The following is a 12,924-nucleotide window of genomic DNA, read 5'->3' on the forward strand; positions in this document are numbered from 1 at the left end:
GGTATGATTGCAGTATGTGTTGATGTACCCACGCTAGCTTTGATCTAGCTAGATCAAAACTAGCTTAAATAACAATAGCTGTGTGATGTAGTGGCAGCATGGATGGCAACTGTTCAAGTAGGTACCCTGAGTCTTGGGCGGGCATGGCTGGCCTGTGGAGCCACCATACTGCCGCAGCTTCATTGCTATTTTTATATGAGTTAGCTAGATCAAAATGAGCCCAGGTACGTCTGGATATGCTGCAGTCATACCTGCTGATTGCAGTGAGACATATCCTCAGTGGAATTCTCACAATGCCATGACCTCAGGAGTTGTGGCTTTAAGAAAAACACCAAAATTTATAAAACTCATGATAAAATTGCAAGAACTGGCAACTCTCCATCTGAGTAGTCCCACTGATGTCAATAGGAGTACTTATGTGCATAAAGTTACTCATGTGTGTTTGAAGAATCAGGGCTTAAAATTTATTATCCTCCCCTGGTGTTGGAGACCCTCCATTCCCCATTCACTTTCATGGGAATTGAGGGCATTTGGCATCTTCCAAGCGGTACTCAGTACCTTGCAGGGGTAGGTCACAAATCTTTTTGTCCTTTCATTTAACATCTTGATTAACTTCTATGACAAGATCACAGGCTCAAAAAACCCCTTCTATTACAGAAGCGTCAGTTCATTAAGCAATGGTTCTTTGTTGTTATAGCAACTGTCTAGGTAGATGGCCTGATATGAAATTTGAAAGAGCTGTGATTGCAGGGAGAGAAAGAGAGCAGTAATTCAGTTTCTGAGGGTGGAGGGGGGCTCCCCCATCCACACCTCCCCCCTATCTTTTTTTTTTTTTTTTTTGGTTCGTTGGTTGGCTCTGGTTTTACAAGGTGTTGCTTGGATACCAGTGTGTTTTTGTTCACCAAAGCTGTCATCTTAGTCTTGTGCAAAGGAAGCATAATCAGCTAAGTAGCTACATCTTCGAGATGCACTTTCAGAAATAGTTTCTTTTCTCATTATTAATGGTTTAGCTAGACCTCCATAACTCTTCGTATCCTTTACATTTAAGCTGTTTAGAAAAATGTTGTGTTTCTGGTGGGAGACTTTCTGCGGAATGGGTGAGTGCTGAATGCTGATTGTCTTGTCTATCTCCTGAGGTTCATGGAGACCTCACACTGATTTTTTTTAACAAGTGTTTTGCAACTCAAGAAATCATTTGTCCCCTCTTTGTCACACGTGTTGCTCTCCCCCAGGCAGCAGGTCACAGGCTGGATATTTTTTCCCTTGTCTTATGCATTTGAGCACATGCAGATATTGCATTTTACAGCCATGAGGACAAGCACTATAGCAGAAACAATTATACTACTTTGCATTTCTTTAGCCAAAGATTGTGCGGTGTTTTGCAAATGCTCAAAATATGCTTGGCAGCTAGGCACAGGTGCTTTGTTTTTTCATCCGTGAAACGGAGATACTGAGGCAGAGAAGTCAGCAATGAGAGGTTAAGTGATTTGTCCAACAGTCAAACACGAAGTTCATGGCATAGCCAGGAATAGAGCCCAGAGTTCGAGAACAACAGAACAATAGAACAATCCTGTGTTCGAGGCACAAGATCATCCTTCCATCCCCTCCCTCTGTAATCATTCTTGGAATTTACAAGTGAGCTCGTATTCCATCTTTCTCCTCCTTATTTCACCTCTGCCTCCTTCTCTCCTCAAGTCCCTTTCTCTCTCTCATTCTTTCTCTTAAATGAGAGGTTTCCATTAAGTTCTCGCCTCCATAGCTCCCGCTTCCCCAACAGTGTACTAGAATAGAACCCCCTTCCTGGGATGTCAACAATTTCATGCTGTTCCTGGCCTTGACTCATCCAGCCATGGTCCCTGCCACTGCTTCTGCTCTGAACTGCTCACCTACTGCCACTTCCCCACATGAAGCAGGACTGGAAGTAGGCATCGGGGGAAGAGGGATAAAATGAGAGAGTTGGCCAAGGAAAGGAGTTGGGTCTCAGAAAAAAGGATGTGGTTGCCCTGAGTTGTGACTAACTTCTCCCAATACTCCTGACTTTGCCTTCTTCTCAGAAGCCTTAAGGTCCTCCCTGCTACTCATCACAGGGACCCTTAGAAGACCTTAAAAAAGCGCCTAGTCCTGCAGGTGTGTTACATGTTAATTTTCAAATTTCAGAAAATCACAACGAGTCTCCTAGTCAGTAGTGCAGATTAGAAAGTTTGTCCTGTAATTTGCATGTATATAGTGGCTTTTGTCCACAGATTTCAAGGTACTTCTGCAAATACTGTGTACTTTAAGGAAGTGTTATCATACCTCTGTACAGATGAATAAAGAGAAGCCCAGAGAGATTCAGAGTTATGCATGGCCATGAAGTGGGAACAGCTGGGCATAGAGCCGGTCTACTACACCTGGGGGAATTCTGTGCCACTGCACGTGTGCAAAATTAATGTGCCCCACAGATTTTTTTGCTTCCCTGAAGAAAAATGACTTTCTGACAGGGAAGCAAAGGGAAGCTGCAAGAGCAATCAAACACCACTCCCTAGCTGCACAGCTATATCATTCAGGCACCGGGAGCAGCTGACAGAGAGGTAAATCACCGCAGGGCTGGGGGCACCCAGCCAGTGACTCCTACTTTGAGCTGGGATCAGCTGCTAGTCCCACCTGGGCTGGAGGCAGGAGAGGATGGGACTTCCTCTTCCCCTACAAGGAGTGGCTGGGGTTGTGTCAGACTCGCCCCCAGAAACCTCCCCCAGCTGCAGGAAGCTCAGCATCCTCCCCTGCTTCCTGGCCCCATCACTCCTCAGCAGTGAGGGGTGGGGGTCACTGTAGAGGCAGCTGTCCCCCCATCTGCCCAACCCCCATGCATCTGGACCTCCCAAAACCAGATGCCCCCACCAAGCCTCACCCTGTACATCCAGAACCCCCCTAACCCTCCATACCCAAACCCCACCCCACTGAACCTCAACCCCTACATCTGGAGCCCCCCCTGCAACCAGACCCCCTGCCTCCAGCCCCCAACCCCTGAACCCAGACCATCCCCCACTGAGCTCCCTGTACTCAAGCTCCCATCCTGATGAGCCCACCTCCCTGCACCACCCTGAGCCCCCACATCCAGACCCCCAAGCCACTGACCCCCAACTAACTGCACCCAGACCCCCACTCCACCAAGCCCCACTCCCCCAGCACTCAGACCCCTCTGCTGAGCCACACCCACTTTCACCTGGAAGCTTTTGCAGAGTCCCATTGCCCCTGCACCTGGAACCCCCCCACGAGCCTCTGTGCATCCAGAGCCCCCCACACCTAGACCCCTCCCCCCACTGAACTGCCTGCACCCAGATTGTCCCAGACAGAATCCTCTCACCCCACACTTGGATCCCCCGACACAGACCCCCTCCACACTTGGATTCTGCCTGGTTGAGCCTGCCTCCCCCATACCTGGTGTGCCTGGTGCAGCGGGGCAAGGCCTCAGGGTGTTTCTGGGGCAGGCACAGGCCTTGTGCTGTGTCAGGGTTGGGTGCAGCCTCACCACTGAGTCCATGTCCCTGGGGTGGGGGATGGATCAGGCTGCAGGGTGATCTCCCACCTTCGTACAGCCAGTGGCCTGTGCTCCTCACTGCCATCTAGAGCCTCTGCATTTATTTATTGACAAATAAAGCTTGCAGAATTTTAAAATGCGTGCAGAATTTTTAATTTTTTGGCGCAGAAGGCCCTCAGGAGTACTCTACATTCAGTTTTTGTGCTGCTTGAATTTTTTCTGATGAAGCTATAGTGATATATAAGCAATGTCCACATTTGGGTGTCGCAATGCTTGAACTGCACCTGTTTCAAATGGATACAGTTAAAATGGTACAAAACCTATGCGTAGACCAGCCCTAAAGACGGAATTCTGCCTTCAGTTACACCAGAGCAAAAATGGAGGCTCTTCCAAAGTCAATGGAGTTAATCTGAATTTACACCTACAACATACACCATTGTAAGTGACAGCTCAGTTTGATTTCAGAAGTCCGTGTTCCCAGTCCCTTGATCATACAACCACTGCACTGAGCCTCAATATCTGCATGACAAAGCATACTGCAGCCATCACAGCAGTTATTATGTGTTTTATGCCTGGCCCATCCCATTTTAATACAGTGCTGTATAAATATATATATATTTTTCCCCAGGTAGTGCGTTTATTTCTGTCTTATTCCTAAAAGAAACCATGAGGGCTGCTGATATGTTAGGTAAGTAAGCAGTTGCTAACACAAGCATGTGTGGTTCCATATGCTTAGCAAACTGGAACTCTCAAATTCAAACACCCCCACTTGCCCCAGAAAATGTTTAAAGGCATGTACTTTCAAAATCGGGCCCAAGTCACAATGTGAAGGAAAACCTTTAGGCTGTCAAGCGATTAAAAAAATTAATCGCAATTAATGGCGTGATAAAAAATATTGATCGTAATTAATGCTGTTAATAATAGAATGCCATTTATTTAAATATTTTTGGATATTTTCTACATTTTCAGATATATTGATTTCAGTTACAACACAAAATACAAAGTGTACAGTGCTCACTTTATTTTTATTACAAATATTTGCCCTGTAAAAAACAAAAGAAATAGTATTTTTCAATTCACCTGATACAAGTACTGTCCTGCAATCTCTTTATCATGAAAGTTACATGAAACTTACAAATGTAGAATTATGTACAAAAAACCCTGCATGCAAAAATAAAACAATGTAAAACTTTAAAGCCTAATGTTCAATCAGTCCTATTTTTTGTTCAGCCAATCACTCAGACAAACAAGTTTGTTTACATTTTCGGAAGATAATGCTGCCCGCTTCTTGTTTACAATGTCACCTGAAAGTTAGAACAGGTGTTTGCATGGCACTGTTGTAGCCGGCGTTGCAAGATATTTACATGCTAGATGCGCTAAAGATTCATATGTCCCTTGATGCTTCAACCACCATTCCAGAGGGCATGCGTCCATGCTGATGACGAGTTCTGCTCAATAAGGATCGAAAGCAGTGCAGACCAGCACATGTTCATTTTCCTCATCTGAGTCAGGTGCCACCAGCAGAAGGTTTATTTTCTTTTTTTGGTGGTTTGGGTTCTGTAGTTTCCACATTGCTCTTTTAAGACTTTTGAAAGCCTGCTCCACACCTCGTCCCTCTCAGATTTTGGAAGGCACTTCAGATTCTTAAACCTTGGGTCGAGTGCTGTAGCTATCTTTAGAAATTTCACATTGGTATTTTCTTTGCATTTTGTCAAATTTGCAGTGAAAGTGTTCTTAAAATGAACAACATGTGCTGGATCATCTTCCGAGACTGCTATAACATGAAATATATGGCAGAATGCGGGTAAAACAGCGGGGGACATACCATTCTCCCCCAAGGAGTTCAGTCACAAATTTAATCAATGCATTCTTTTTTTAACAAGCGACATCAGCATGGAAGCACGCCCTCTGGAATGATGGCCGAAGCATGAAGAGGCATATGAATCTTTAGCGCATCTGGCACATAAATATCTTGCGAGGCCAGCTACAACAGTGCCATGAGAATGCCTGTTCTCACTTTCAGGTGACGTAATTAAGAAGAGGGCAGCATTATCTCCTGTAAATGTAAACAAACTTGTTTCTTTTAGCGAATGGCTGAACAAGAAGTAGGACTGAGTGAACATATAGGCTCTGAAGTTTTACATTGCTTTTATTTTTGAGTGCAGTTATGTAACAAAAAAACTACATTTGTAAGTTGCACTTTCATGATAAAGAGATTGCACTATAGTACTTGTATGAAGTGAATTGAAAAATACTATTTCTTTTTTTATCCTTTTTACAGTGCAAACATTTGTAATAAAAATAATATAAAGTGAGAATTGTACACTTTGTATTTTGTGTTGTAATTGAAATCGATATATTTGAAAAGTTAGAAAAACATCCAAAAATCTTTAATACATTTCAATTGGCAATTAATTTTTTGAGTTAATCGTATAAGTTAACTGCAATTAATCAACAGCCCTAAAAATCTTATTTGCGTATGAAAATTAGACAGTGATCCAAAATCCTCTAGCCTTAGATCTGTAACTTAGGGTTTACATATGGTAGAAATTACTTACTTAAGATCACTCTTTCATTACATATTTTTAACTCTGAGATGGTATTTAGTATTTTATGAACATGATGCAAGTTCAATACAAATGGTTAGGTGATTAGCTGTTCTTTCAAATTAAAGGGTGTTTTTACACTGTAGGTATTACACAAAAAGTAAAGCTTCACTTAAAAAATTAGAAGTATTTACTCCTTTATACTAACTTAATCATTCCTAAAAGTCAGGAGAGATAATCATGTTGTCAAATGTCTTACTGGGGAACATGGTCTTTGTTGTAAAAGCAGTAGGCTTTCTGGCTGCGTCAAAGATTTTAGTTGTGTTTCAAAACTGTCTTGCTCTGCATTCTTCTTTTAAAGCCTTGAAGGAATCAAGCATTTTAACAGAAAGAGGCAAGCAGATTTCAGTTTTTTTCTTTTAAACTGTGCCTTCCCAGATGAATTACCCAAGTGAGCAGTGCCATGGATATTTCTGGGGACATGTTACTCATGTGGCATGTTGAGCAAGATTTAGTCCATAGTGTGATAATTATAGCACAGCTGATGTTGTGCACATTTTTGAGAAAGAGGTTCAGTGTTGTTCCAACAGCCTATAATATTTACTTCGGTTTTGGATCCTAATCTGCCAACTCAGCTGATACACTGAGACGACATCCCTCAGCTGATCATTGCCTTATACGTTGCTTTCACTAGCATTCAACACTGATTTATTTTATTTCTGTTAGTTTGACTTTGCATGAAGGATTTAACAATGTTGCTGCATTCCACAGGAATGAGCTGTATAATGGGAAATAGGTGATGTTTTTTCAGGCACATAAATTTAGTACAGTTCTGCTTTTCCAAAGAAACCGTGCTGTAGGGGTGCCAGCAATGTCCTGCTGATGTGCTTTGTTTTGTATTCTTAGACCTCATGTTCCATATTGATTTATTGGTTTCCAAGAATGTTTAATGATTACTTAAAAAACAACTACATTGAATTAGGCAAGATATTAGCTAGTCAATGGAACTTCTGAGCTCAGTAATCAGCCCAGTTACATCTAGATATCCCCAGGAGCATCTGTGTTTGTCAGCTGGCTATCCACAGGGCAGAAGTTCCAGACTTTTATTAAAAACACAATAATACAAGTTTGACCTTGAAAAGGGGTCCCCACAACCAGATAGCTGAGCAGCCTCTTGCAAATCAACTCTGCCCTTTTATGAAACAGTTCGTAGATCTACAAGGATGGTAGGGAGTGGCAAAAGTGCTGGCTTCATGTTAGCTTCACACTTAGCTCTGAAGTTGTCACACATCTGTTGCTCTTAGAGATTCCAGGCCAGATCCTTAGCAGTGTAAATCTGTGTAGCTACTTTGACTTCAGAGGAGCTACACTGATTTACACCAGCTGAGAATATGCCCCTGCCTCAATAAACAGCATGTCCTTTTAGTTGAGAGTAATTTGGGACATGACTATCAGAAATAAGAGACCTGATTCTCCTTTGTCCTGCATTTGGTGTTAAAGCCAAGCATCTTCTTAAATGCTTTGCTGAACCAGGGTCCTATTTCAGAAAAGTATGAAATTATGCTGATAATGTCTCTTTACAGTTCTGAAGGAGTTCCCCAGAATTCTTCTGGATTTATTTAAAAACCATACTAGATAAGACTTCAGATGCAGGCAACATTGTTAATTGTATATCTGATTAAATGGACTTAACTTTATGCCAGAAACTACTTTCAAAGGGGCTTGAAGGGTAAATTGGACAATAATATACTTTGTAAAAGCAATGTGTGTTTTATTTAAAGGTGGAACCCTGACAATTGCAGGAACATATTTGTTGGTGACATTCGCTCCAAATGTAACCCAGGAGCTCACGGCAACTAAAATACAGAATTATTTAATTAGCTGGCAGTTTCTGATCTATGTGGTGAGTTTCTTGTTTATAATTCTCTATAAGTCAAAATATCTTGATTTTTGCATTACAAGTCACAATGTCAAACAGCTGCTCCTGAAACAAATTGTTCCCAGTACCATGGCCATAGCCATGTGCTGCAGATGAGCTCCTCAAGTGCTTTCCTCCTCTCCGTCCCTTGGGTCCAACAGATCCTGACATTTGTAGAACTTCAGAAGAGCAGAGGGTAGATTGAGAAAAGGGTGGGAATTTGCAAGAAGAGGAAAATTTAAATATTAGTGGCTTGGGAGGGAGTAAATATTGGCACTGGTTGTACGTGATTTGAACGTATTTATTCCACATTTTCTGTACCTGCATCTAAGTGTATTTATTTATTTACAACTTGAAATGATAGTGGTCTTGAAGATGGGGCCCTATTTCTTCTTTGTATAGATGGCTCAGTTGTGCTCCCTGTGTTGCCCAGCCAAGTCAAATGGCTCCTTATTCCACTGATTGGCTGAGTGAACGATTCTGCACTGTTGCTATTAGCTGTTAATCAACATCTGAATTTGAATTCAAATACCAAAATACCACTTTGATTAGCTCTCCTATATACAAACCTTCAAAATCCATCCTTGCTCTTTGATGCACTCTAATTAGCTTCAGGAACAAGACCAGAGTGAGTGGGAAGACTATGTCTGTCTCTCAAAAATGCAGAAAAATATCTGCTTCATCTGGATGTAGAAGTTGCAATATGCTCTAAATGCCAGAGGTGTTTTATTCTCCCCTCCTGACCGAGGTTATTAATGTCTTGTCATTTTAAAAAAATGACATTTTCAAATAGGTGAAGATTTCACGGTGCTCAGTTAAGACGTTACAGACTAGATAGCTTCACCCTGAGTCCTCACGGCTCCAGCCAGTTTACCAGCTCACAAAGCACCTATTCTGTAGATGAGACTGTTGATAAAGCAGTCAGTACAAGACAGTACTAAACAGCATTTCTTTCTTCCATTGACTGTGCATTTTCAAAGCTCATGAAAGATGGTGATACAGCTCAGTAGAAGAGACAAATGGGGTTTCTCTCCATAAATCAAAATATGCATTTTTAGTCATGCTACAGAGGTGATTTCAAGGTGCTGCATGGAGACTGAGCCATACAACTTGGCATCGGTGTCAGTGGGCATTGGGTAGCTCTGTCCTGTGCACAACATAGAAACTCTGCCGTTCAATATTTTTAAAAGGCCCGGCTTTTTAAGAAATGCTTTTAAATAGCTGCCTTGCATTCTTAAAAAGCTTCATTTAAAGATGTTAGAGAAATAAAGTACCCAGTACACCCCCATTGACAGCACAGGTTTTAATGAGCGGCTTGCTTTGCTAAAATGCCAAATGATATTTCAGTGTCAATGAACGAACACTTTTGCAAAATCAATGGCTTGTCTGGAATAGGGCCATCTCCCACTTCGGGAGATTAAGGCCTTGCTGGACATGTGCCTGGCTCTTCCCAGGAGAAATTGTAAAGGAAATTCTTACCCCTTCTTTTAAAGATTACTTGTTTTAAAAAAAGGGAAAAAAGCACCACATTGATTAGCTAATATCTTACCTAATCCCAATGCAGTGTCTGTGCTCAGTAATCAGCTCACTTATATCGAGTTACCCCCATCAGCATCTGTGGGGGCTCATCATCTGACAATTTACCCTCCAAACCTTGTCTCCTTTCACTTGCCCCTTTGCCTCCTTCATTGTGTCCAAGCCCCATGTCTACCTAGACCCCCCCCTTATTTCCTTCTCCCACTTTTGCCTCGCTGCATTCTTTCCAAATCACATGTCCCCCGATGCCTGAAGCCCCCTCCATGACCTGTTCAACCATGACCCCGTTAAAGTCTCTCCTCAAAACTCACCTCTTCCACAAGACCTATTATCTCATCTTCTTCCTTGCTCCCAAATACCACTCCCCACCTGGAGCCAGGCAGCCTTGTCAATTTCATGGCATGGTGAGCCAGGAAAGGAAAGGCAAGGCAAGGCTGCTGGGCTCCTGGCAAGGAGTGGAGCTGGGAGCCAGGTCAGAGGCTGCCCCCGCCTCTCCTTCTGGCTCCCAGCTGGGAGTGGGGGGAAGCCCCCCGGGCTTCTCATCCTGGCTTCCAGACAGGAGCAGGGTCAAGCCCAGCTCTCCAGGGAAATGTGTGCTTTCTTGTCAATTTCAGGGCTCCTGCCATGAAATTGACAAAAGAGAGGACCTAAGTAAGGCAGTATCTACACAGACACTGTCTCTACATCAACATAATAAGCCTTATGCCTCTCATGGAGATGGAGTTATTATGTTGGTGTAGTAGGGCACTTAGGGCTTGTTGATGGGCAGCGTATCTGTGGGCTGTGATCAATCCAGCGGGGGTCGATTTATCGCATCTATGATGCAATAAATCGACCTCTGAGCACTCTCCCATCGACTCTGGTACTCCACCAGAACGAGAAGCTCCGGCGGAGTCAATGGAAGAGCGTCAGCTGTCGACTTACTGCAGTAAAAACACCACAGTAAGTAGATCTAAGTAGGTTGACTTCAGCTACGCTATTCATGTAGCTGAAGTTGTGTATCTTAGATCGACCCCGTGCAGTAATGTAGACAAGCCCTTACAATGGTGGGAGGAAGGCTGTAGTGTGTACACTGGCATAATTAGGTCAACATAAGCTGGCTTTCTAGTGTAGACCAGCTCTAAGAGTTGCAAGATTTGGATACTGTGGTGTTGGGTTCTCACTGTACTGTCTGTCCTCCCCAGAGTCTGTCACTATCCCAGTACACTCTCTGCTCTCTCTCTGTCCAAGTCCTTAGAGATAGAAGGGCATCCTGTGTATGAGGGAATGGGGTATTTGGAGCATCCTCAGGCTGCTACTTGTATCCCAGTGTGGGGTGAGGATATCAGGGCTGCCAGCTTCCTGGTGCAGGGTTCTATGCTGAGCTGGCTGGCTGCAGCGCTGTTCCCCACTGCATGCTGCCTCCTGCTCTGTTCATCTTTCTGGCATCCTGCATAATAGCAGCTGAGTGGAAAAAAGCAGCCAGCAGAGCATGCTGTGACAGAGCTGCAGCCAGCTGGGTGGGGTGCTCTGCCAGAGTTAGAGGTGGGGGCATCAGTGGAAGGCAAAAGGTTTGGAGGGAGAGGTGGTCCCTCTGAGTGCCCAGCTTCCGCAGTGCTTGTGCCTGTGTGTTTCTGTGACTCTTCAGTGTGTGTGGAATTCCCACTGACTCACCTGGCAGTTCCACACACACAGCCCCTGCAGGATCAGGCCTGGAAGACACACGAGGGCACTTGTTTCTCAGATGATCAGTCTGATGCTTCGAGGGGAGAGAGGTAGCCATGCATGTCATGTTAGACCTCCGAAGTACAGGCAGATAGTCATCAGCAGGCCATGCCTTCCTGTGGCTCAGATCCTGAGCACTCCGTGCAGCTGAGGAGGCAGGGTGTAAAGATGGCTTTAAGTCACCTTAATGTTCCTCCAGCCTTGGAACTATCTGGGCCCCTAAGGCAGTTGTCCCCAAACATTTTTAACACCCCCTTTCTTATTCCTAATATAATCTGACCACCCCCACCTCCAGGAGCCATGGTCGGGGGCTGGGGCCAGAGCCATGGCTGGGGTCAGGAGCCTGGGGCCATGGCCAAGAGCTGGGCCGTGGTCGGGCTGGAAGCCAGGGGCTGAGTCCAGGGCTGGGACAGAGCGAGGCTGGGGGCAGAGCAGGGCTGGGTGCCACTCTGTCCCCACCTCCCATGGGGCCTGGTATGGACCCCGCTGCGACCCACTGAATGTTGCTCCACACTCCCCTAGGGGGACTCTTCCCACAGTTTGGGGACCACCGCCCTAAGGGGCTCTTCCAGCCACCAGGCATTACTGGGGATAAAAGAGCCCTGGCCACAGCCCCTGCACCAGCAGCAGTGGAGGGAATGGAGAAGGAACCACTATAGCAGCTGCTAGGCCACCTGACTACTCCCCTGTGATGATACTCCCATAGCTGGTTAAGCCAGCTTGAGGCCAGCTTTGGGAGTGCCACAGAAACTGTCCTAATGCAAGCCAGAATCTAGGCCTGCATTTCAACCTGTGAATCTGAACTCAGCTAAACTGACAGTAGAATAATTACTTGTTTATAGATGGGCAGCTGGCTGCCTGCCTCATTCTGTTACTCCCAAGAGCTGTTTCACTCGTTGCCTGATTTTTCAGTACAGAAAGAAGGTTGAATGTTGACAGGTGACTAAAAATTCTGTTGCTGATAATAGCGAGGCTGTTTTCTGCAGCTGGTGATGTTACAGAAGTGTCACGGTACTGGCAAGGGAACAAGTGTTACTGTGGGAACCTGTAAGAGCTAGCATTAATAGTGAAGCAAGTAAATTTAACTGTCAGTGTGGAAGATGGTGGTGACATGGATGGAGTGAATCTGGACTGTGTACAGTAAAAAGTGTGTCAGCATTACAGATGACCTGCACGGCAGTCTCTGGTGGTGTGTCATTGAGCTTTGCCAGGGTACCTTCTGTCATGTACTCTGACAAGTAGGTGGGTAGCCAGTGATTGAAGATCATTGCATAGCAATAATCTGAATGAAATACATTTCCCCATGATTGCTTGGCAGGAAATTTGGACATGAAGATAGTGCTAGCTAAGGTTTTTTTGACTGAGGCAGACAAAAAGGGCAAAGAGGAAAGAAACTAATGCAGTAAGATACTATGGTGATGGTCACTGTAGAAAAATTGAGTAGATAGTGTGGATAAGTAGATAGTAGATAATGTTCTGCTTCAGGCTAGCTCTCTACTCCTTAGCTCTGGGGGTTATATATTCAGGGGTGCCTATATTGATTATCCCTAGCTCACGTGGGTACCTTTGCTGTCAAAGAAAAACAATCTTTGTTTTAATCTTCTCAGTGCTGTGAAATCAAACAGGCTCATCAAGAGCAAAAGAAAAGCAAAGAAACGAGGAAGTTAACAAGAAAATATCTTAGGAGCAGGAAAGATTTATGA

The 12,924-nt window shown here is 44.3% G+C and overlaps 1 protein-coding gene across 1 annotated transcript in view; it reads left to right on the forward strand.

Annotated features, from left to right (window-relative positions):
- The window catches only part of NIPAL2 (NIPA like domain containing 2), a 65,349-nt gene that overhangs the window by 36,768 nt on the left and 15,657 nt on the right, over positions 1-12,924 (forward strand). Inside the window, 2 exon segments of the mRNA XM_077808920.1 lie at positions 4,146-4,205; positions 7,845-7,966. Coding sequence (XP_077665046.1) covers positions 4,146-4,205; positions 7,845-7,966 — 182 coding nt within the window.

The sequence above is a fragment of the Eretmochelys imbricata genome, chromosome 2, assembly GCF_965152235.1.
Source record: "Eretmochelys imbricata isolate rEreImb1 chromosome 2, rEreImb1.hap1, whole genome shotgun sequence".
Lineage (NCBI taxonomy): Eukaryota > Metazoa > Chordata > Testudines > Cheloniidae > Eretmochelys > Eretmochelys imbricata.